The sequence below is a fragment of the Varanus komodoensis genome, unplaced genomic scaffold (assembly GCF_004798865.1).
Source record: "Varanus komodoensis strain SLA01 unplaced genomic scaffold, ASM479886v1 scaffold8, whole genome shotgun sequence".
NCBI classification, from domain to species: Eukaryota; Metazoa; Chordata; class Lepidosauria; order Squamata; family Varanidae; genus Varanus; species Varanus komodoensis.
This window is the reverse complement of record NW_025336481.1, coordinates 39,436,545-39,457,642: the sequence shown is the minus strand read 5'-3', so window position 1 is coordinate 39,457,642 and position 21,098 is coordinate 39,436,545. Positions and strand designations below refer to the sequence as shown.

The following is a 21,098-nucleotide window of genomic DNA, read 5'->3' as shown; positions in this document are numbered from 1 at the left end:
CATGTGCATACTCCAAACTCTTGATTTGTGTGGTTATTCTTAAGATATCTTTCCTAAGATAATCCCAGATGCTATTCCAGATAGCAGCCTCTAAGGGCAAAGGAACTTCAGAACTATGGATTGTCAGTTCTGATCAAACTACAGTTTGCCTGACTGGTTGCCTGGTTGCTTGTGTTTATTGTAAAGAAGAGATTGGGTTCTGGAGAGTTGAAAAGTGAAATACCCTTGTAAGATCAGTGGGCCATCATACTGTGGAAAATTAGCAATAGGGCAAAATGGCATATGTTGGAAAGCCTTCCCATAAGAATTGTAAGGTTCACAGCTTCTTCCAGAAACAGAGATGTTTATCTGGACCAGTTTTCATGACTGCAGTGCAAAATGCATTAATAACAAGTGGTGGTGGTGATCAGAATTGTAATTGTGGAGTAGCTGCCATGAAAATATATGATATGGCTCTAGGCCATGAAACCTTATGCCACAGTAAAATTTGCTAATCTTTAAGGAGTCCCAAGGCCCTTGAATCATCTTGTAAATAGTCTACCATAACACAGAGAGCCCACTTGTACTTGTATACTACTTGTGACCGCCACTGAAGCAATTTGGGAGATGGGCAATGCTCAGATAGAGGCTGTGTTTTGTGAACTACTACCCCATGTAGAATCTGGAACAAGGCTTCTGTAGTTACAGCAGTAGACGCATATATAGCCCCCACATGGAGAGGGAGTGGCAATGGTGTTTGCACAGAATCACAAATTGAGCTTCCAAGGAATCCGCCAAGCTGGAAGCTATTCACAGCAGTTCTCCTAACTAGCCCTTGCACTTGTTGAGGAAGAACTTTAGTGAAGGCGGCTGGAATGTCCAAAGAGCATCAGTAGGCTCAGTAGGTGAATGTGACTACCCATTTTTAGAACTGTTTTATCCAAATTGGGAGCTTTTATATCTTTTAAAAAATACAAATATTGAAATACTTATCAAATTCTGATTCTTGAAAGAGGACTGTGAATTAATAAAATTTGTCTGACCAGGTTTTTTTCAATAAAGATCCTGCATGCATTGTTATACTACATAGCTTTGCATTAATTTACTTTTCCCAAGCAACAAAAATCTCTCTTGAGGTATTCAGACTTGTATGAAAAAAAATTATCCAGAGAAAATGTGACATGTTCAGATGAGAAGAAAGGTATCTTGTAACATGTATATGTGGACTATTATGCACTACTTCCTCCATTTTAACTGTTCATACACAGTTTCTAAATGTTTCTTCTGTCTGAGAGGATCACATTGCTCATTCACACACTATCTGCAAGCTGGTGTGCCTTCCTTCTTGAACTTTTGGCCTGTCTTATGTGTTACTGCTCCAGTTCTGTGATGGTCCCTTCTAAATACCCTTCCTTTCCCAGAGCGTATAAGTTCTCGTAAACAAGAACTGTGACTCTTCTTTCCATTATACATGTTTGTAACTCTGATACCATGGATTATCAATGGCCCCTTTTTATATGAGTTTGGTTGCCTTTCCTGCTTATTAAACAGTGGCATTTCCCTCTCATTTCACTTCTATTTACAGATTAACCAACAGGTCACAAGTCTTTTTATAGCAATTCTTTGCTTCTTTTCATATAATGTACCACAGTAATTCCTAAACTGACAATAATATTTACTGGAACTAAATAATGTTTGCTGGAAACTCAAAGTATCCACCCATACAAGAGGCTTCCTTTGTATGGATTACTGCCCTGGGCTTGCCATTTGTCAGTTTAGAGGCATCCTTAGAACATACTAATATGCAAGTAGTATCATAGAGGGTGGGCTGTACCATTGTTGAGTAATTCACTCTTACACATGCAAAAATTCAGAGTGGCCTCCACCAACAATGGGTTCCTAGATGCTATTGGACTATTGTCATCCTCTATACCCAGAACGGTCAAGGATGAAGGATGCTAGGGATTATAGTTCAACTGCATTTGGGAATCCAACATTGGGAAAAGTTGCTTTCGAGCATTTAAAAGTGAGACATATACTTCCTCTTTTTCTTCAGGGAAAAAATATACTTCTTGCTAAACTGTGATATGGCTAACTATTACTGGCACACACCCAAGCTTTTTAAAAGATTCCTTGTACATATCAGTGGCACATATTCCACAATTTTCTACCTACCCTTGCCACTGGATGATCCAGGAATTAAAAAAAAAAAACTATACAGGATACCATATATATGGAGACCTTGCTTAGAGATTGGATCTATTTGCCTTTCACACGAATGGGAAAAAGCTATGGCCAAGATGTACACTGCTGAGTGATCTGCAAAGATATTAATAGTCTCATTTCCATTATGACAGAATTCCAGAAACTTTAGTGTTTTTTATAGTAATACAAGAAGCTTATTGGCAGCCACTTTCTCCATAGTCATTGTGTCAACCGTCTTATTCTCAAATACATTGTACATTACATATCACAATAATGGGTTGGAGCCAAAGGTTTCCTCTGCAAATGGAAGTTGTCTTTTCCACAGATGGAGGAATCCTTTGAACCAAACCCAACATATTTAATATTTGATGAGCTGTCTTCTGAAAACAGGCAGTTGGTCCTCCTTTTTTGCTGTAAGATGCGTTTGTTTTCTAAACATGCGGTGTTTTCTATGATCAATCCATTTAATTGCCCCCATCACAAAAGGACACACAGAATACCCAGGTTTTGAAAACCCAAGCTAAGCTTAAAGATGTTTCCTCTCCTCATTTTTAGTAACCTAATATTGTCCACCCTTCTCTGTGTTTTGACCTCTTGCCTACATGTGTCAGTTAGGATGAAAAATCTGCATGGACAAGAAATGTCAAATCTTGGCAGTTTTTCTTGTTCCCAGTAACTTTTCTGGCCCACACTGTTTTCCCTCTCAGCGCCACAGTCTGCTCTTCTCCATTGCTCATGTTGACGAGGGATGTTCCATCTGTAGACTGCTCCCCTTGTTTCTGCTTCTCCATTTCTCGTATTATTTTTCTTTTCTACTTTCTTCTTGTTGTTTCCTTTCTTTCTCACTCTTGTGCTTTTTTGTCCTTTTGCTTGTCTGTTTATTTTCACCCTGTTTCTCCTCCTCTCTTCCTCTCCACTTCCAATGTCCTTTGCCTTTCCCTTCTTCCTCTCCCATCTTTGGTCCTATTGAAGTTGAGCCCAATGCCGGGACACCACGCCGTAGACCTCTCTCCTTCTGCCCTTGCTGTGCCCACGAAGGTAATGTAATTTCTTGCATTCCCTCCATCTGCTTTCCAGACCACAGTAAGATTGCCATAGAGATTCTAGTCAGCTAGAGATAATAGCAAGTGGTTCACTGCCAAACTTTTCCTTTCTTCCCATCATCTCAATCCTGTTATGAAGTGTGTCTGGCAATATCTTAAAGGTACAGTATCCCTTTTGCAGTTGCGCATTGTGGGGGTGAGGGCAGTTTCTGAGATGGTGGCAACAGTGTCACAACCTAAAGCTTCTGTTTGGTGTTTGAATTTCTCAAAGGGATCTCTGCAGAAGTGGAGGTGAATCTCTTTCCTTTAAAAGAAGAGAAAGCATTCTTGTGGATTAAAGGAATACTGTGTCTTTTGCAACTGGTTTCCCAAGTTCCTGTGACTTTGAAAAGGCAGCCTCCTTACTGACCATAGTACAGACTAGTCTCCTGTAGTCTGTATCTTCTTAAGCATATTCTTGATATTATCCTGGATGGACCTAGTTTCCCATTATGAAGTTTTTATTTCCCAGGGCATGGGGGAAAGGGACGGAATGTGACTGCTGTGTGTAACTTCTGCTAACCACTGTATCTGCTTTCCATGGTGCGCTTTCATCAAATGTTCACCCTCCCTCCCCACCCCTACCGTCTCCCTTGGCTCATTGGCTGTCACAGAAATAAATGAAACAAATGAACACAAGTTTTTATAGGTCAGTAGTAACATGTATTTGGCTGTTTTGCTAAGAAGCTTGTCTCTGATAACCTTAACAGTGGAAAGGGTGGGGAGACTTCCCAGTGCTTTTCATGGCTCCACCATACTGGGCATCTGCATGTGTAAGCTTCGTCTCTCTTTCCACCTTGGCTATGAGGGCACCTTGTGCAGAGATGCTTGGAAAGGCATAATTAGAGCTGAGCCATGGCTAGGCATAGCCATGGACAACCAGGATCTGTAATGGGTTAGGATTATAGTTTGTTCTAGTGTTTTAGAGGACAAGAAGCTGGGAGAATGAGGAATGGAAGCAACTACCGAGAACCTTTAGAACAGACCTTGGGTAAAAAAACTTTCCAAGCAGGGAAGATTGACTGGTGTAATTTCAGTCATCTAAGAATGGCAAGCACCTCCACTCAGACATAACTGGGGAATTACATATAAAATCCAAGAAGATATACAAGCAAAACACCTGGGCAAAGAGTGCCACACCTTGATTGAAAATTAGGTATGGTACCAGAGATGCAGGTGGCGCAGTGGTTTGTGCTGCTGGGCTGGTTGATCAAAACGTTGCCAGTTCAAATCAGCACAATGGGGTGAGTGCTCCGTCCCAGCTCCTGCCAACCTTGCAGTTCGAAAGCATGCAAATGCAAGTGATAAAAAGGTACCACTTTGGTGGGGAGGTAAACAGTGTTCCGTGCACTTCGGTGTTTAGCCATGCCGGCCACGTGACCAAGGAGACTGTCTACGGACAAATGCTGGCTCCCTCAGCTAGGAAATGGAGATGAGCACCGCCCCCTAGAGTCAGACATGACTGGACTTTAATGTCAAGGGGAAACCTTTACCTTTTTATGGTACCAGAGCAGATTAAAATGCTTCGGGAGTGTATCACATCTTATTACTCCACAATGAGTTCTTTCTGGAATAACCAGAGCAATTTCTAATATAGATATATGCCAATTACCCATCAATAATCAAAGATTTTGCATTATAGACCTTGGTCCTCCTCAGAACGTGGGTTCATATCAGTTGAGAACTTGTCTGTGGTATGTATGAAAATGAGGAATTAATGTGGCAGATGGTGGTGATTAAGAACTTGACAGTGGAATTTCCACATACTAGGTTCCTAAGTGATTCAGTCTTTTTAAAAAATGGACAACTTTGCTTATGGTGATACTGAAATACTCTTAGTGCACAGAATATTTAGCCACTAAATGCCCTGGGCCCACAGTCATTGGGCCAAGCCTCATAATCAGGAATACAAGCCAGGGCTTCACTTGCCATTTGAACTGATTTTCAGAATTCATTTTATTTTATTTATTTAAGGTTTTTCTATGCCATCCATTACTAAAAAAGTCTCTGGATGGCTTACAAGGAATTCAAGCCTAAAAGGTGTTTCCTGTGAGAAGCTCCTATTGTGACTTAGTAGATATGAGTTGTGGATGTAGCTCTTGACAATGTAGAAAACCTGACAAACATAAGATACCTATGCTGTGTATTTCACATCAGGCTTAGCTGTTAGACTTACTAACTGCAGGTAGGTTTGGTTTTCAACTAAGCTTTGAATGAAATACTTTTCTCCTGCTTTTTATATTAGCAAATTCAGGTTTTCTTCTCATGTCATTTGATCATGGAAGTCTAGACTTGAGCTGGTGAAACTGCACTTGACAGTAGATGTATTTATACTTCAGAAGACTTGTATATATATATATATTCTAAAAAGTGAGGGGCCATTGAGGCAGATCAACTTGGTATGAGTGATAAAGCAAAGAAAAAGGAAACATATTGGTGTAGAGATCAGGAACTAGTTGCTTTCAGTCATTAAGGTAATGTAGAAGGCCTTACAGAAAAAAATAGCATTCTGTGCAGGACTCCCTAACTGTTATGGGGCATATTAACCTATAGATGGCTAACATCTGTCCTGAAACAGTCCCACAAGGAGATACTAGTACTCAATTCATACTCTGGCATGTCCACTAATCACTTGTTAGTCATAGGTCAAATTGACAATTGAGTGAGTAGGCATGAAAGCTTCTGATGCATTTGAGAACCCATAAATCTAATTGCCATCATGAAAAATTATAAAAGAAAAAGCATCACTTGGCGTTTTGGCTGCATCGGCCTAATCCAAAGCTGTGTTGAAATGTCTGAAATTATCTAAACTAAAAAAAATAACAAACAAAAAATACTGTGTAGCATACTGTAGTTTCAACTCTTTAACCCAGATGTGGGAGGAGCATGGGAAGATAGATTCAGGATGCATGGCTGCAGTGGAGATTTTTTTTACAGGAGGTGACCCTCCTTTCTGTGTACTGTAGGCAAACTGAGATCTGATGCGAGTGCTCTGGCAGCATCTTCCTTGGCTTTCTTTGCACATTTTGCCCCCTTCCATTTTGTTCCTGCCTGCCTGTTGGGCTTGTGGAAATGGCAGCAGGTCTGTCTGAAAGCTGACCCAGATTCTTCTCTCGGCAGGCATGGGGAAGAAGGATGACCCCAAGCTGATGCAAGAATGGTTCAAGCTGGTGCAGGATAAGAATGCCCTGGTGCGCTATGAGTCAGAGCTGATGATATTGTGAGTAAGCAGTGACTTTCTGCACAGCAGGAACTTACAGCACAGCAAACACGAAGGTGCCTGCTTTGAGACAGGCAAACTGTCATAGAGCTACTGTTTGCTTGCACCTTGGCCGTGCAGATGTTGAGCAGATGGGAGACTTAATGCTGTCCGATAAAGACCTGTAGTAGAAGATCTCCTTTGAAAGAGATAAATGAAAGGTTCACATATTATAGAAAGGCCCCTACATGAGACTTTCTCCCAGTTAGACTAGAGGAGGGATGCAGACAAATTCCATTTTGAAAATGTTATCAAGGGCTGCATTCCAGTAATGGGTGCAGACCAAAAAGACCAATACATATTAGCTTAAAGCTCTTACCACTGATAACTGAGCCTTAGGAGAGACATCTCAGCCTCTTAAACAAGGGAGGAAACAGCACAAAAGCTGGGAAACTACTGAATGATTGGTGGTCAGGGAAGAGGTGAGGGGCATCTCAGGGCAGATTTGACTGCTGGACTTGAGGCCCCCTGGGAGTAGGCAATACTGGACTAGGTACACCAGTGGCCTGATTCAGGATAAAGCGGCTTCCTATGTAGTCAGCATTCCCAGCAGTCTTCAGCACACTTTCCCATCAGGCTCTGCTACAAGCTTCTGATCATGCAGGGCTTGACTTGGTCCAGGCTATCCATGCCACAGGACAACGTGGCAGAGAGGGAGCCAAGGTGGTGGAGCAGGCAGTAGCACTTCAGAGTGTAGATGGGGGTCATCATGTTTTAGATGCCCTCTTACATTAAAAATTTCCCTTCACATTAAAACCCAGCACAGCCGGCAGGTGCAGTTCAAGCCCTCTTCCTCTGGACTAGACTAGTTTTCTGTTTTCAAGCAGTATTGTATGTAGAAAGCATCCAGGCTGCAGTGGTGCAGTCCCTCCCACCACCCCAGTGTCATTTCTCTTGCATGGGCCCCCAAGCTTTCAAGAGAACTAGTGCAGTGGAGAGGCTAATATAAGCTCAAGAGTCTTCTGTTCATAAATCACAGCCACAAGTTCACTTAGGCAGCTTTAGGATGAGAGAATCATAGATTATCTTTGTGTATCTCCATTATCTGCAAAATGGAGGTAATCATACTGGAGTTCTGTTTTGCAGTTCTGGCAAAACAGAAATATGCCCATTCTCCTTTCCACCTTGCAGTGCTCGGGAGCTGGAGCTGGAGGACAGGCAAAGCCGATTACAGCAAGAGCTTCGGGAGAGGATGGCAGTCGAAGGTGAGCTCGGCAGATGTACTCTCATTCCCACTAGTTAGCCCCAAGTAAATGCATGGAAGTCTTCGTTGGCCTGCGTTCCCACTTCTTTTCTCTTTCTAGATCATCTAAAGACAGATGAAGAGCTATCAGAAGAGAAACGGATCCTGAATGAAATGCTTGAGGTGGTGGAGCAAAGAGATTCTCTCGTGGCCCTCCTTGAAGAGCAGAGGCTCCGGGAGAAGGAAGAAGACAAGGACCTGGAGGCTGTCATGCTTTCCAAAGGATTCAGCTTAAACTGGTCCTGAACTTAAGCCCATGCTCAGTTGCTGATCTACATTGTCTGGTTGGCATAAGCCAAGTTGGCCAGAGCTGCCCAAATGGAGGAGACATGGTGGTGCACGAGCCACTTGAGGGTTCTTACAGCACCTGAGCCAGAAGCTTCTTGCAAAGAGGGCTGGGTTCTACAGGCACCGAGTCCTGCATGAGTTCTGCAGACCCAAGCCAGAGAGAATGACCTGAGGTTGCGTGCCTTCCTCAAGGACCTATGCAAGAGGCCATTGAGTTTTTGTGTTCTCTGAGAGAGGCTAAAAAGAAGAAACTATTTTATTGTTGCTGTTTTGTTTCTGTTTTTTAAAAACCCTTTAACAAATCCAGGTGGGCTGTAGCGTGTCTGTTTTGCATTTACTGAGCTAGCTGTATTCTTGTGTTTGTTTGTCTGTTTAAATACGAAGGAGAGAAGTGGCCATTCTCTTCTGAAGCATTACCCTGCAGCAGCCCTTGGGAGAGCAAACCACTCACTACTCCAGAGCACACTGTGTATATGTTCAAGGTTCTACTCACCAAAGAAGCCTGAAGCTGCCATTGTTGTCTGGGCATGGAGAAGAAAGAGTGGACTGGAAACTTAGAAGGCTGTTTGACTTGAAATACTTGCCCCTCATGGTTCTAGAAAAGATACAGGCCCAGGCAGACATGCTGTCTTCACTGCAGCCTTCATAAGTTGCCATTGTTCTGAGAGAAGACCAGCATGTGAGCCTTCCCTTCCCTGCCTGCAGTGCTCTGGACTGAAAGGGACTGTTTCCCCTTCCTCGTGGACATTGGACTGCTCTGTTTTGAACTTTGTGATGATTTTGACACTGGAAAGTGCTGATTATGAAAATAGGTTTATTAAGACGAATTTTGTGGGTGCTCTTGGATGCTATTCCTTCATAACCCACGAGAGTTGGACCCTCAAAAACTGTTCAGAGGGTTTGTGTTCTTCACGGCTTGGGAGGATTATTCTTTACTTTTTTGCACGTTGGAAATGAAGCAAAAGACCTGTCCTTGCCCTTTAGTCACTTTAGATCCTTTAATGTCCATTAACTTATTTTTTAATACTTGAAAGAAAAATTGGTTTTGTACCTTTTTAAGAAGTGAGCAGACGAGTGAGTGGTGAATCTGTGTGCCTGCTGCACCCCCCTCCCCAGGTTCTGTGTTTGTTTTTAATTTGCTGGTCTCCCTTTCCCAGTATCTATTTATTAGAGTACTTATTAACGGTGTTACTGTTACACATTATATTTGACGTGAAGAGGAGATGCTTTTAAATTCCAGGCAATTGATTCTACTCTGGACTTGTTCCTGCACCATGTTGAAGGCCTACAGAAATATGCAGACAAGGTTTCCAAGCAGATACCTTTTTCAACAACTCCAGCATCTTTATGGGGAAGACTCAGAATCTGAGAAGTGATGACAGATATAATTTGTGCACATCATGTCTCTGTCTTTTCCCTGAATCTTAACAAAACTGTTGCTTATTTTAACCAATGCTGTGAGATTTTTGTAATGAAATGGTGGCATTGCCACTTTCCCCCATATTAAACAGAAAAACCACGCCGGCACTATAGTATCTGCCTCCAAGGGAAAGATTAGCACAAATTCCATTGATTCTGTCCCAGGCCTGCTCCTAGTTGGATCAGGGAGGGAACTGGTGGCCCTCTTCCAGTGCGACAGTAAATACGACATAACACAATAGACTTTTCTCCATCACCAGCTGAGAGGTTTCATAAGCACACTGCATCCTTTGCCATGTCTTTCTCAAATGTGCCAACCTTCAGCTTACATAGTTTTCCATTCTTGACGTTTTAGTCCTGGCTTTAAGGCCCAATTAAAAAAAACAAAACTCTGGTCTTAGTTTGAAAAGAAAAAAGGATATAGCTGATTTTCATCCACATGGGTGGTGGCAGCTGCTGCCACTGCTTCAAAAAGCTATTGGCAGTTTTGGGATGGGTTGAAACTCAGTCTTTGAAATAAGTCCTGTGTTGCACCTTAGCTTGCCAGATTCAATACAGAGCAAGGTTCCTGTTCTGATAATCATTTGTAAAAAGGAGAATTTGAGCCACTTCTATTTCCTCTGGTATTGCAGCAATGTAACCAGACAATTTGCTCCTACTGAACCCTGCATAGTTCTTGAGAGCATAGGAGTTCTGTCAGTCCAGTGACTGTAATGGCACTTCAGAAATTGCTAGCCAGATTCTGGTGAGGCAGTGCATAGGTCTTCCATCCTGTTGTTGACAGAAGCTACCTCTGAAAAAGACTGTACGTCTCCCTGTTTTAAAGGAAGCTTTGATTACAACTTTCTGTTTAAGAAAGTGGAAATTGATACGGCCTTTCATCAGCAGAGGCCTTTCTTCAGGATTGGACTGCTGTGCAATTGACTCTCAAAGGAACATAATGACTGTGGAGGAGTAGCAATTAAACTGTACAGGAAACTGTAAAAGGGTCACTTCAGAGCATATGTTCATCTCATTCTCAGCCAGCAAGAGCCTGCTGCTATTTAAACTGTCAAGATAGGTAGCTAAATAGAGAACAACTCAGGGCTGCTCCTGCAGGTTTCGCAGTTGCAATGAGGGGAGCCTTCAGCTAGTGTAGGTTGCCATGCATGCCACACCTGCTGAAATGCTCTCTGCTACTCAGTGAGTAAAGGAGCAAGGGCAGCCCTGGCCTCTCTTGTTCAAGGCACATGAGCCTTCAGCAAGGGCCTCCTATGTGCACGCATTTGGGTCCTTAGTCTAGCTCTCATATGGCAAATTGAAAGCACCTGTGAACAGCTTTCATGTGCCTTACACAGAAGCTCAGCAGGTGCATTTGTCCTCCCTTTTCATGCTATCTTGCATGTGCACCACAGGAAAGAGAGGAGCTATGCCTGATGTTCAAAGTTTCCCCGTCTCTTACAGCTGAAGAAGTCTAGGCAAAATCCAATACGTGTGAGATAAGAACCAAAAGATTAAAAGACATGATCAGTGTAATAGACATTTACTCCATTTACAGACCGCTGCTTAAAAAATAAATTCAGAGGCCAGCTATTACAACTTTACAATAGCACTAATCAGTTGCAGTTCTGGCAAAATTTCCACAGATCTAGGCCAGAAAGAGGAGAAGTGAAATGAGGGCATCTTTCCCTCTTCCAGACTTCTCAGTAATCATGTTGAGCAGGAGTCCATCAAATTCTTTTATAGCTCAGAGCTATAAAAGGTAGGAAAAAATTACGTACCCTTTCCTCCTAATTCATTATATGCAGAGAGGCCTCCTAGAAATGTTTTAAAAAGAAAAAAGATACTACTTGCTTTTAAATATGAAAAGAATTACTTCCCTATTTACTCAGCTGGGTAAATTAATACTTATCCCTGGTGGCTGCCTTCACTTTGAACTTTCATCTCTTCCATCTATAATTAAGATGATTACTTGGCTCAACATTTTGCTTCTTTTCAGCAGGTGATGGTATGAAAGGATATCTGATGCTTCCTGCTACTTAAAAAAAGTCAATAGCTTTTAATATTGTGGTGGCTAGTCAAAGGTTCCAGCCAAATCTTCCTATTAAATGATCCATCAGGAAAGCAAAAACAGGTCTGCTATCCATAAAAGTTTGACATTCATGAGATCTGAATATCCTTGCCTTAGAATAGAATAGGAATGTTCCTAGAATTACTATGGTGAACCCTTTGGAATTCATCTTAGTGAATCCACACTAAAGTTGCAACCCTTCCTGGGAACTTTTCTTGCACTGAAATATTCTGGTTTTTCTCTTCAAAAGCTGTGTCATGTGCTTCATCTTTTAACTGAGGGTTATTTCTTCATCTAGCTATTCTGATAAGTAACTTTTAGTGCCCTTCCTGCATTGTCATGCATTAGGAGGTGAAAGGCTTTTGAGAAAAAAAAACTTAAGAGATCAGGATTTCTAAATCTGTTTCCTGAAACCTAAATGTAAATTTCTTTAGTGTTCCTGTTTTCTCTGATAGAGGCTCATTTTAGCCTCTCAGTTCTCACTTATTTCTGTCCTCATTTTTGTCTGTTATCTATTGGCAATATTCATGTTTGCAGAAGTGGGTGCTATAAATGTAAAAGAAATTCAAACCACAAAGAATGGCAACTTTGGTCTACCATCACAAAGTTCACTGGCCTGCCTCCCCACTCCCTCCATTATATTTTGCATAATGCTGGTGTTACTCACAGTATCAAAGACGCAGTCTGCTGTTATCTACAGGTTCCTTCCCCACCCCCCAAAAAAGGAATTGCTAAATTGGCATCTCAGTCACCTTGACTTACTGGAGCAAATTTCCAAACATGTTAGGCTTCATTTTTAAAACTGACCTTTTTGAGGGATGTGGAGAGAAAAACACATCCTCTAAGCAGCTGTTTTCATTCCTCCGGCAGTTCAGAATTAGGCACTCATGGCACCCCCTTCAGTAATAAATTTTGAACTAGAGAAATAAAATAGGGAAATTGCTGGTATTTCCTCATAGATCAGTCAGGCAAAGTCACAAAAATCTTGTTTTGATCATAATGGCCATTTGAGGAAATTGAGCAATTTTGTTGCTAAAACCCAAGGTTAAACATATGGGTTGTGTGCATGGAAAGCAATCTCAGAGTGCTTACAGGAGCACTGGAAAAAAGGAGAAATGTTTTAAAACCCATGAAATCATAAAAGGATCATGAAATACCAAGACTGGGCTAATAATACCTAAGGTTATTTAGAAGAGCAGCTTTCTTAGAAGCCAGAGGGTGACTTTAAAATTAGATGCCAGAGGACTATTATATATGACATTTGTTGAATATTAAGAAATTGGAAAGGTAGAAATGCATATGTGGCATTAAATTGTCTTAATGGAAGATCAACATTCTCAATGCTCCTCAAGCTTCAACAAGGGAAGGTTAAAAAGAGGGAGAATGGAAAGTAAGTTTCCCTTTGTCTAGGATGGGCTAGTCTTGTACAGCTCTTGTTGGTTTAATTTGGTGTCTGCCATTCCTTGTATACAAGGGGTAAAATACATGGACATTTCTGCTGTGCCTGAAGCAGTTATTATAGAATTGAGAATATTGCTTACCCTTTGCATGGTTGACATGAGGATACCTTCTTGTGCTTTGAATTGTTCACTGTGAAGAGAATTGACCCCAATCAGATAAACGATCTTTCTTTCCCAGCAATGAAATGAGAACTACCTCTCTCTCAAATGGTGAAATTCTGCCCCTGGAACTTCAGTAGCTCAGCTAAAACTCCCATATTACTAGATGCATAGACTAGACGGGCTTTCTGTAGCTGATGGTAGCCCCAAAAGGAAGGATTGTGTTTCCTCTTCCACTGTTTAAGCACTTCCTGTAATACTTTCTGTCCACTGTGTTCAAACTTGCCATCAGTCAGGTTCGTTTGTTTGTCAAATGCAGTATCTGGCCTTTGATGTAGGACTTGGTGCTAATGCAGAAATAACAAGCACACTTGTTGCACCCTCTGGGTTTTTAACTCTTTTTTTAAGTACATCTAGATCAATAACATCTTGAAAATCCACAATTATGTCTAAAGTTGCATGACTGCAATTTTTTCTAAGGCAAAAAAAGTTGACCCACACCCAACTGGCTATTCCCTTCATTTTGATTTAAGAAAATGTATTTAACAGAACGTTTACATTTAGACTCTTCAGAGGAACGTAGTGTATAAGTTTTCCAACCTTGTGTTTTTTTAAAAAATTGCTAAGTTGGGACTGTTGTTGTTTGCAATAATAATTTAAATAAATCATGAAACAGCCTGTTTGAGGTAGGGGAGGGAATCTCTTGATGCATAATAAGATGGCAGAGTTTTTTCTAATTATTTCTGCCGCTGGGGCACTTGTACTGGGAATTCACAAGCAAGGTAGATGAGCAAATGAGAATGTCACTAAAAGTATTGGGGAATGTCATGTTCTTATGGCATTACAGTAATATAATTTTTAATATATAGAAGTATGTATGTGAAATCCAGTCCCAATGAAGGGATTTAATGTGGTATCTTCCCCTTGGGACAGTTGGGAACTCTGATATTCAGACTGTTTTACTGGTGTGTGTGCAGTGTAACAGAAATTTGTGTACTGTACCATTTCATGTCTAAAACGTACCCACTTCCTTTTACTTTCCATATGGTTGCATTTCATTCTGTACGTTCTTATGCACACTTGCTTTGTTGGTGTTGAGATTTTAGCACCTCAGGTCACCAACGAAACTAAAAGGAAAAAGGAAAAAAAATAAAAGTCATTAATTTTTTTCTTACCAAAGTTTGATTTGTTTCACATTTCACATAAACAGCACATTTGAAGGCGTGCTCTGCTCTTTGGTTCAGCTCAGTCATAAATGATGATTCATATTGTTTACCTGGGTCAGTACAATCATTTGTACTGGGTCAGTACAATCAATAGTAACTTGCCATAGTGTGCATTAAACTATTTGCTTAAGCAGATGAATCACAAGTTGGAATTAAGATTGCCAGGAGAAATATCAACAACTTCAGATATGCAGATGATACCACTCTCATGGCAGAAAGTGAAGAGGAACTAAGGAGCCTCTTGATGCAGGTGAAGGAGGAGAGCACAAAAATTGGCTTGAAACTCAACATTAAGAACACTAAGATCATGGCATCTGGTCCTTTCACTTCCAGGCAAATGGATGGGGAAGAAATGGAGGTAGTGGCAGATTTTATTTTCCTGGGCTCCAAGATCAGATGGTGACTGCAGCCAAGACGCTTGCTCCTTAGGAGGAAAACTATGGCAAATCTAGACAGCATACTAAAAAGCAGAGACATCACCCTGCCAACAAAAGTGCATATAGTCAAGGCTATGGTTTTCCCAGTGGCAAAGTATGGCTGTGAAAGCTGGACCATTAGGAAGGCTAAGCGCCGAAGAATTGAGGCCTTTGAATTGTGGTGCTGGAGGAGACTCCTGCGAGTCCCTTGGACCGCAAGGAGATCAAACCAGTCAGTCCTAGAAGAGATCAACCCTGACTGCTCTTTAGAAGGCCAGATACTGAAGATGAAACTCAAATACTTTGGCCACCTAATGAGAAGGAAGGATTCCCTGGAGAAGAGCCTAATGCTGGGAACAATAGATGGCAAAAGGAGAAGGGGACGGCAGAGAATGAGGTGGCTAGATGGAGTCACTGAAGCAGTTGGTGTGAGCTTAAGTGGACTCCAGGGGATGGTGGAGGACAGGAAGGCCTACGGGAATGTTGTCCATGGGGCTGTGATGGGTCAGAAGCGACTTCGCAACTAACAACAACAACAACGTTGCCTGTGTCATACTGACAACTGCTTAGGAGAATGTTAACATGCTTACACACCTAAATGGAAATCTCACAATGCAGGAGATGAGTAGAATTCTCCTCATGGCAAGATGATCAGCTTTCTAAGTAGTCATTTGAACACATTGACAAGTTACCTCTTGGGAAATGGTTGCCTACATGGGCCTTGACTCAAAGCACTGAGAATCCCAACTGAAACTAGAGACCCATCTACTACTTCCCACCATGACTTATCAGATGCTTCAAGGAAGCCCAGAAATTAGACCGGGGGCAACAGCATTTTCATGTTTATTCAGGAAGAGACCACTTCTGTTTCTGGACGTTGCCTATATTTCCCCTTTTGAAGTCTTCTAAGTTAATGGCCATCACCACACTTTGGGGCAGTGAATTCCATGAATTATTATTGATAGAAATACATTCTTTTGTCCCTAAGGAATGTTTCCAGATTGTAACAAAGACACTACTACACATCTTAATCTTCCTTTTCTCTTGGATTTTGTATGTAATGTCATTTCCCTGAACATTTAAGAACCTAAGAAGATCCTTGCTGGAACAGATTCAAAGCCTATCTGGCCCAGTATTCCTTTTCCAACAGTGGCCAACTAGGCACCTCTGGGAAGCCCATGATGTCATGAGAGGTAGCCTTTTCCTGGTGATATCTTCCACAACTGCTTTTTAGAGGCATGCTGCTTCTGATCCTGGAGACATTATGCAGCCATCCTGACTGCTAGCCACTGTCTTTTCCTCCAGTAATTTGTCTAATCCCTTTTTAAAACCAACTATGCAAATGAATGGCAACACGTTTTATGGTAGTGAATTCTGTAGGCCAACTAAGTGTTGTGTGAAAAAGTACTTCCTGTCATTTGTTTTGAATTGACCAGTTTCATTAGATGACCCTTCATCAGACCCTCAGATGACCCTGAGTTATTAGATACTAAATGGGTGCAAACCTATGTATGTTGGATAGAAAAAAAACCCAACTCCCAGCATTCCCGTTGGATTTTTTTCTGTCTCCTAACAGTGTTGCTGGAATCTACATATCTACTCCAGCAGCACTAATAATTTGAGGACCCAATAATGAATGTGCGCAAATCTTTAGGGGCCAATGAACTCCATCCTAGAGTCATAAAGGAGCTGGCAGAAGAACTCTCAGAACAATTGTCTATTATCTTTGAGAAATTATGGAGGATGGGGAAGGGCCCGATGAATGGAGAAGGGCTGATGTTGTTCCTAGCTTCAAAAAAGGAGAACCTGAGGACTGCATGCCAGTCAGACATCAATCCCAGGGAAAATGCTAGAGCACATTATTTTATTTATTTATTTAGGCATCATTCATGAGCATGGAACTCTCAGATTACAAAGCAGTCTGTCTGCATACACCTTGAAAATAATGCAGTGATTACTAGAAGCCAACACAAAACCTGCCAGACTAGTCTGATTTCATTGTTTGATGGGATCACCTCTGTGATGGGCTGTGGGAATGCTGTGAGCATAATCTATCTTGACTTTAGCAAAGCTTTTGACAGTGTCTTCCATGATATCCTAACTAGCTAAAAATGGGCTACATGGAACAACTATCAGGTGGAACCACAGTTGGCTACAGAATCCAACTCAAACAGTGCTCATCAGTGGCACCTTTTCAGACAGCAGGCTTCAGTCCTGGGCACAGTGATCTGGATGAGGAAGTGCAAAGAGCGATGATTAGATCTGCAGATGACAAAACTGGGTGGAATAGCTAATACCCTGAAAGACCAAAACAAGGTGATCTTGATAGGTCAGAGCACTGAAAGCAAAGCAGCAGAACGAAATTCAGTAGGGATAAATGCAAAGTTCTGCACCTACAAACAAGAAACTAAATGCATCATTACAAGATGGGGAATCCTTGGCTCAACAATACTCCAAGTGAGAAGGATCTTGGGATTGTTGTGGATCACAAACTGAATATGAGTCAACAGTGTGATATGGCTGCAAAAAGAGCAAATGCTATTTTAGGCTGCATTAATAGAAGCATCACTTCACAATTGCATGAAATACTAGTTCCTCTTTACTTAGCACTGGCACTGTGGAGTGCTGTGTATACAGTGTAAGAAAGATACAAACAAGCTGGAAAGCGTTCAGAGAAGGACAACAAGGATAATCCAGGGACTGGAGCAAAGCCCTATGAGGAGAGAGTAAAATAACTGCGTATGTATAGCTTTTGAGAAGAGAAGACTGAGGGGAGATGGTGTTCTACAAGTACTTGAAAGGCTGTCACAAAGAGGAAGGGGAGGATCTATTCTTGATCATCCCAGATTGCAAGAATGATGGGCTCAAGTTACAAAGCGACAGATTCCAGCTCTGACCATTTGGGGGACTTGACCATTTTCACAGATGATTCTAGGTCAGAGCTACTCTAGGAGTCCCACCTGGTCTTCCTCTGGCCAGTAGGTGGTGGTACAACATAGAATTTTGGCCATTTTAAGGAAACAATTATGTGATGATTGCTGAGATTAAAACTTGAGTACAGAATTAGGTTGGCAGTAATCACATTTATAAGGTGCCTAGCACAACACTAGGCATCTTGGGAATAATCATCATGTATGAATTAGCACAAAATATGTGGTTTTTGGATTGATGCTACAATCCACAGCTGGGCCAGATTTGCACATTTTTCTGGTAGTTGGGATGCTGCCAACTGTCTGGACAGCTATGCAGGGTTAGCTTTCAGGACATACAGGCCTCTTATGCAAAACCTACAAGGGTAATGAGAGGGATGCTGCCAAAATTCAGCATTCTCTGGGATCCTATACCAGAATTTTCCACAACAGTGTTGGTTTTGACATCGTCACTAGGGATTCCAACAGGATGTGTCATGCATCTGTACATCTGATGAGTGGCACAAAACTCGGGGTTTCTGCTACAAAGCAACATCAAACTTTACCATGGATTTCATGGGAATGCAACTAAAACTCAGCCAGCTTCACTCCTGTTTTACTTTTTGTTTAAATGGAAATAGTAAGCATTTGTGGTTATGACTGCTTAGTAGGTGACTCACTCAAGAGAGTTTAACTGAGCCCTGAGGCACAAAATGCACAGCAGTACTGAGGATGTTCACCAGTTGTCTTTTGCTGTAAAAACTGGAGGGAAACCTGACACATAGGCTAGCTTTTGACATTCTTCAATATTACTGGAACCAGGGTAGGCAGGCCCCCACTTGCACAGTTAGATTGTTTTAACTGGATGGTGACTGCAGGAATGTCCCATACATTTTACTATCCAGGATATGAGGAAAACTGCAGAATAGTTTTATGCTGTCTTTGTGAGTGTGAAGAATCCTCACTAGATGTATCTGTACAAATTTGCACGAGGTGACACAAAACTCAGGGTTTTGGAATGAGTTTTTGGGGGGAATGCCACATTTTGGGGGTGGGTGGGCACTTTTTAATTAACAGAACTGAGTGTGTCTAATACACTTCCTTTCCATTACAGTGTTCCAACTGTACTTCATCAGCAGCCCTTCACAAAGTGAAGCATCAGTGCAGTGAGTGTGGCGTCCCTTCTATTAACCGCTGGGCATCAATACTTCTTGGATGTACACAGTCTCAAGGACTGGCCATACTTGTTGCTTGCATGAAATGCTGCCATGAGGTTCAGGTCCCTGCCTGCAGCCAGTTTACATGAGCAGAACAGGGTTGTGGAGGCAGGACATCCTGGAGAGCACTCAGTGATAGGATCACCATAAGTCAAACAGTGCACAATGACAACAAACCAACAGGTATCACGTGAATATGGGATAGCTACACACCATCATGATATGTGTGAAGCAGCAGATCTCAGGTTAAAAAGAAATTTGATGACATCTGAAAAAATAAGAAAAAACAATTGCAATTAATGGAGCATTGTTCCCTTGCCTCAGAGCCAGGCCAATGCATACTGCCAGCCTACCCACCCTCTGGATTGCCCTGAGAGGATCAGCAGGGCAAGCCAAAGAGGGGATTGCAGTTCCAGGTAGCCCCACTGATTGCCTTTTCCCTGTGGCAAGTACAAGGATGGGCAACAGGCCTAGAAAGCCCTTTCGGCTCCTGTCACTCACTGTGGCAAGCATCACAATGGGAGAGCAGTTGGTGCGGCCTTCCACAGCCCACCCAGTAGTCCCGCCATGGGGGCCTCCTCTTGGTGGAGGAGAGCATGCAATCTGCTACTTGGTTCTCCTGCTTCACCACCTGGGGTGGCCTTTATCCCATTTTATGGGAGGACCAGCCCTGTTCCTGAGCCATGCTTTCTACTGACCAAAACACTTCACTGAATTTGATTTCACTTGTTCACCCTCATGTAGCCCATTACTGAACTCTGGTGAGTCTCGGATGCTTCCATGTAGTCAGATAACAAAAAGCAACAGAGCCAGGTCTCATAGGTGTATTGATGGCACTTCACTCCAAAGCTTTGGAGGACCTCTCCAAGCAGTTTCATGTAGATGTTAAATAACAGGGAACCCAGAACCCTGCGAGACAGGATGCCAGTGACCATGCTAGTGAAGCCTACCATGCCACTAGGACAATGTCTCCATGGAGGGGAGCAAAAGCATTGCAGTGCAGTGCCCTCAAGGCCATTATCTCACAGAATGGTCCAGAAGTATACATGGTCAATGGTATCAAAAGCACCAATCGAGTCAAAAAACTAGTATGTCTACATTTCCCAGTCCTTGTCCATCCACTTAATAATGTAGGTCATCTACCAATGGAACCAAAGCAGTCCTGGATGCATATCCTGGATAAAATCCCAATTAAAATGGGTCTAAATACTCAAGATGTAGGGGATTCAATGGGCACGGGATTGGTTAAGCACTCCTGATTTCCCTGAGTTCCTCCTTGCAAATGCTGTCCAGTTCTGCATTAAAAAGTCAATGTGGGGTCATGGAGCCCAAGTTTCCTTTATATGTACAGTTTTGCTCAAAATGTCTCCTTGTTCATGTAATCATTCAAAGTTGTGGTAGCTCTACAAAACAAAGGCAAAAGCAAGAACACTACCCACTTAGCCAAGTCTGTGAAAGCCAGCCTGGTATAGTGGTTAAGAGTGTTGGGAACGACCTGAATTCTAATTCCTGTTTAGTCATGAAGCACGTCACTCAGCCTTATTACCGCAGGAGATTACATATTTGATGGGAGGAATCAATCATATGTTCTCTCCTGCAGTTCTTGGTGGAAAGATAAGATAGAATGTGATTCATACAGTGGGTGAGGCTTACATATTTTCAGTTCAGAAAAATATAAAACAGCTGTTGGTTTCACTTTAACGGAGGAAGCTGTCGGGAAATTTTCTCAATGTTAAGAGCTGTGTGTTATTCATCCATGCTTCTGCTAGATGAAACTTTTGGACAGTAGGGAAGCCCAAAAACTCAAATAACTCACTCTTCTAAAATTGCCATGTTATAAGGCACTCGTGCTTTCCTAAGGTGAAGCACCCAGAGACAAAATCAGTTTTATTTTCTATCGCAATCTATTAAAAGTAACAAGGATGGGGAACATGTGGTTCTTCCTATGCTGCTGAACTGCAACTCTCACCATCACTCCCCTCGGCACTGGCTATGCTGTCTACAGAGCTGATGGGAGTTTCAGGCCGCCGTCACGTGGATGGTGGCATGTCCCTTGCCTTGCAGACTATGGGACAGTTTTGAAATACCTTGCGATCTTTCCTTAGCAGAGACAAGAAGGCAGTGGCGAGGTTTGCATGATCTCTGCAGCACATTCCAACTATTTTCTGAATATTCAAGGCATGACTGTGCCTCCTTGTGTCATCAGAATTGGACAAAGATGGATTATTGGTATCATTAACAAACCA

General features: G+C 42.1%; 1 protein-coding gene across 25 annotated transcripts in view; it reads left to right on the top strand.

Annotated features, from left to right (window-relative positions):
• MICAL3 (microtubule associated monooxygenase, calponin and LIM domain containing 3) overlaps positions 1 to 14,258 on the top strand; it is a 190,581-nt gene extending 176,323 nt beyond the window's left edge. For 23 of the 25 annotated variants that reach the window (XM_044454993.1, XM_044455003.1, XM_044454998.1 and 20 more), the window contains 4 exons: positions 3,157 to 3,222; positions 6,387 to 6,486; positions 7,657 to 7,730; positions 7,830 to 14,258. In XM_044454993.1, the coding sequence (XP_044310928.1) occupies positions 3,157 to 3,222; positions 6,387 to 6,486; positions 7,657 to 7,730; positions 7,830 to 8,014 (425 nt within the window). In that variant the 3' untranslated portion in view covers positions 8,015 to 14,258. The remainder of the gene's footprint in view (positions 1 to 3,156; positions 3,223 to 6,386; positions 6,487 to 7,656; positions 7,731 to 7,829) is intronic. The other 2 variants (XM_044455005.1, XM_044454999.1) reach the window with 1 other exon arrangement.
• Positions 14,259 to 21,098: the final 6,840 nt, after the last annotated feature.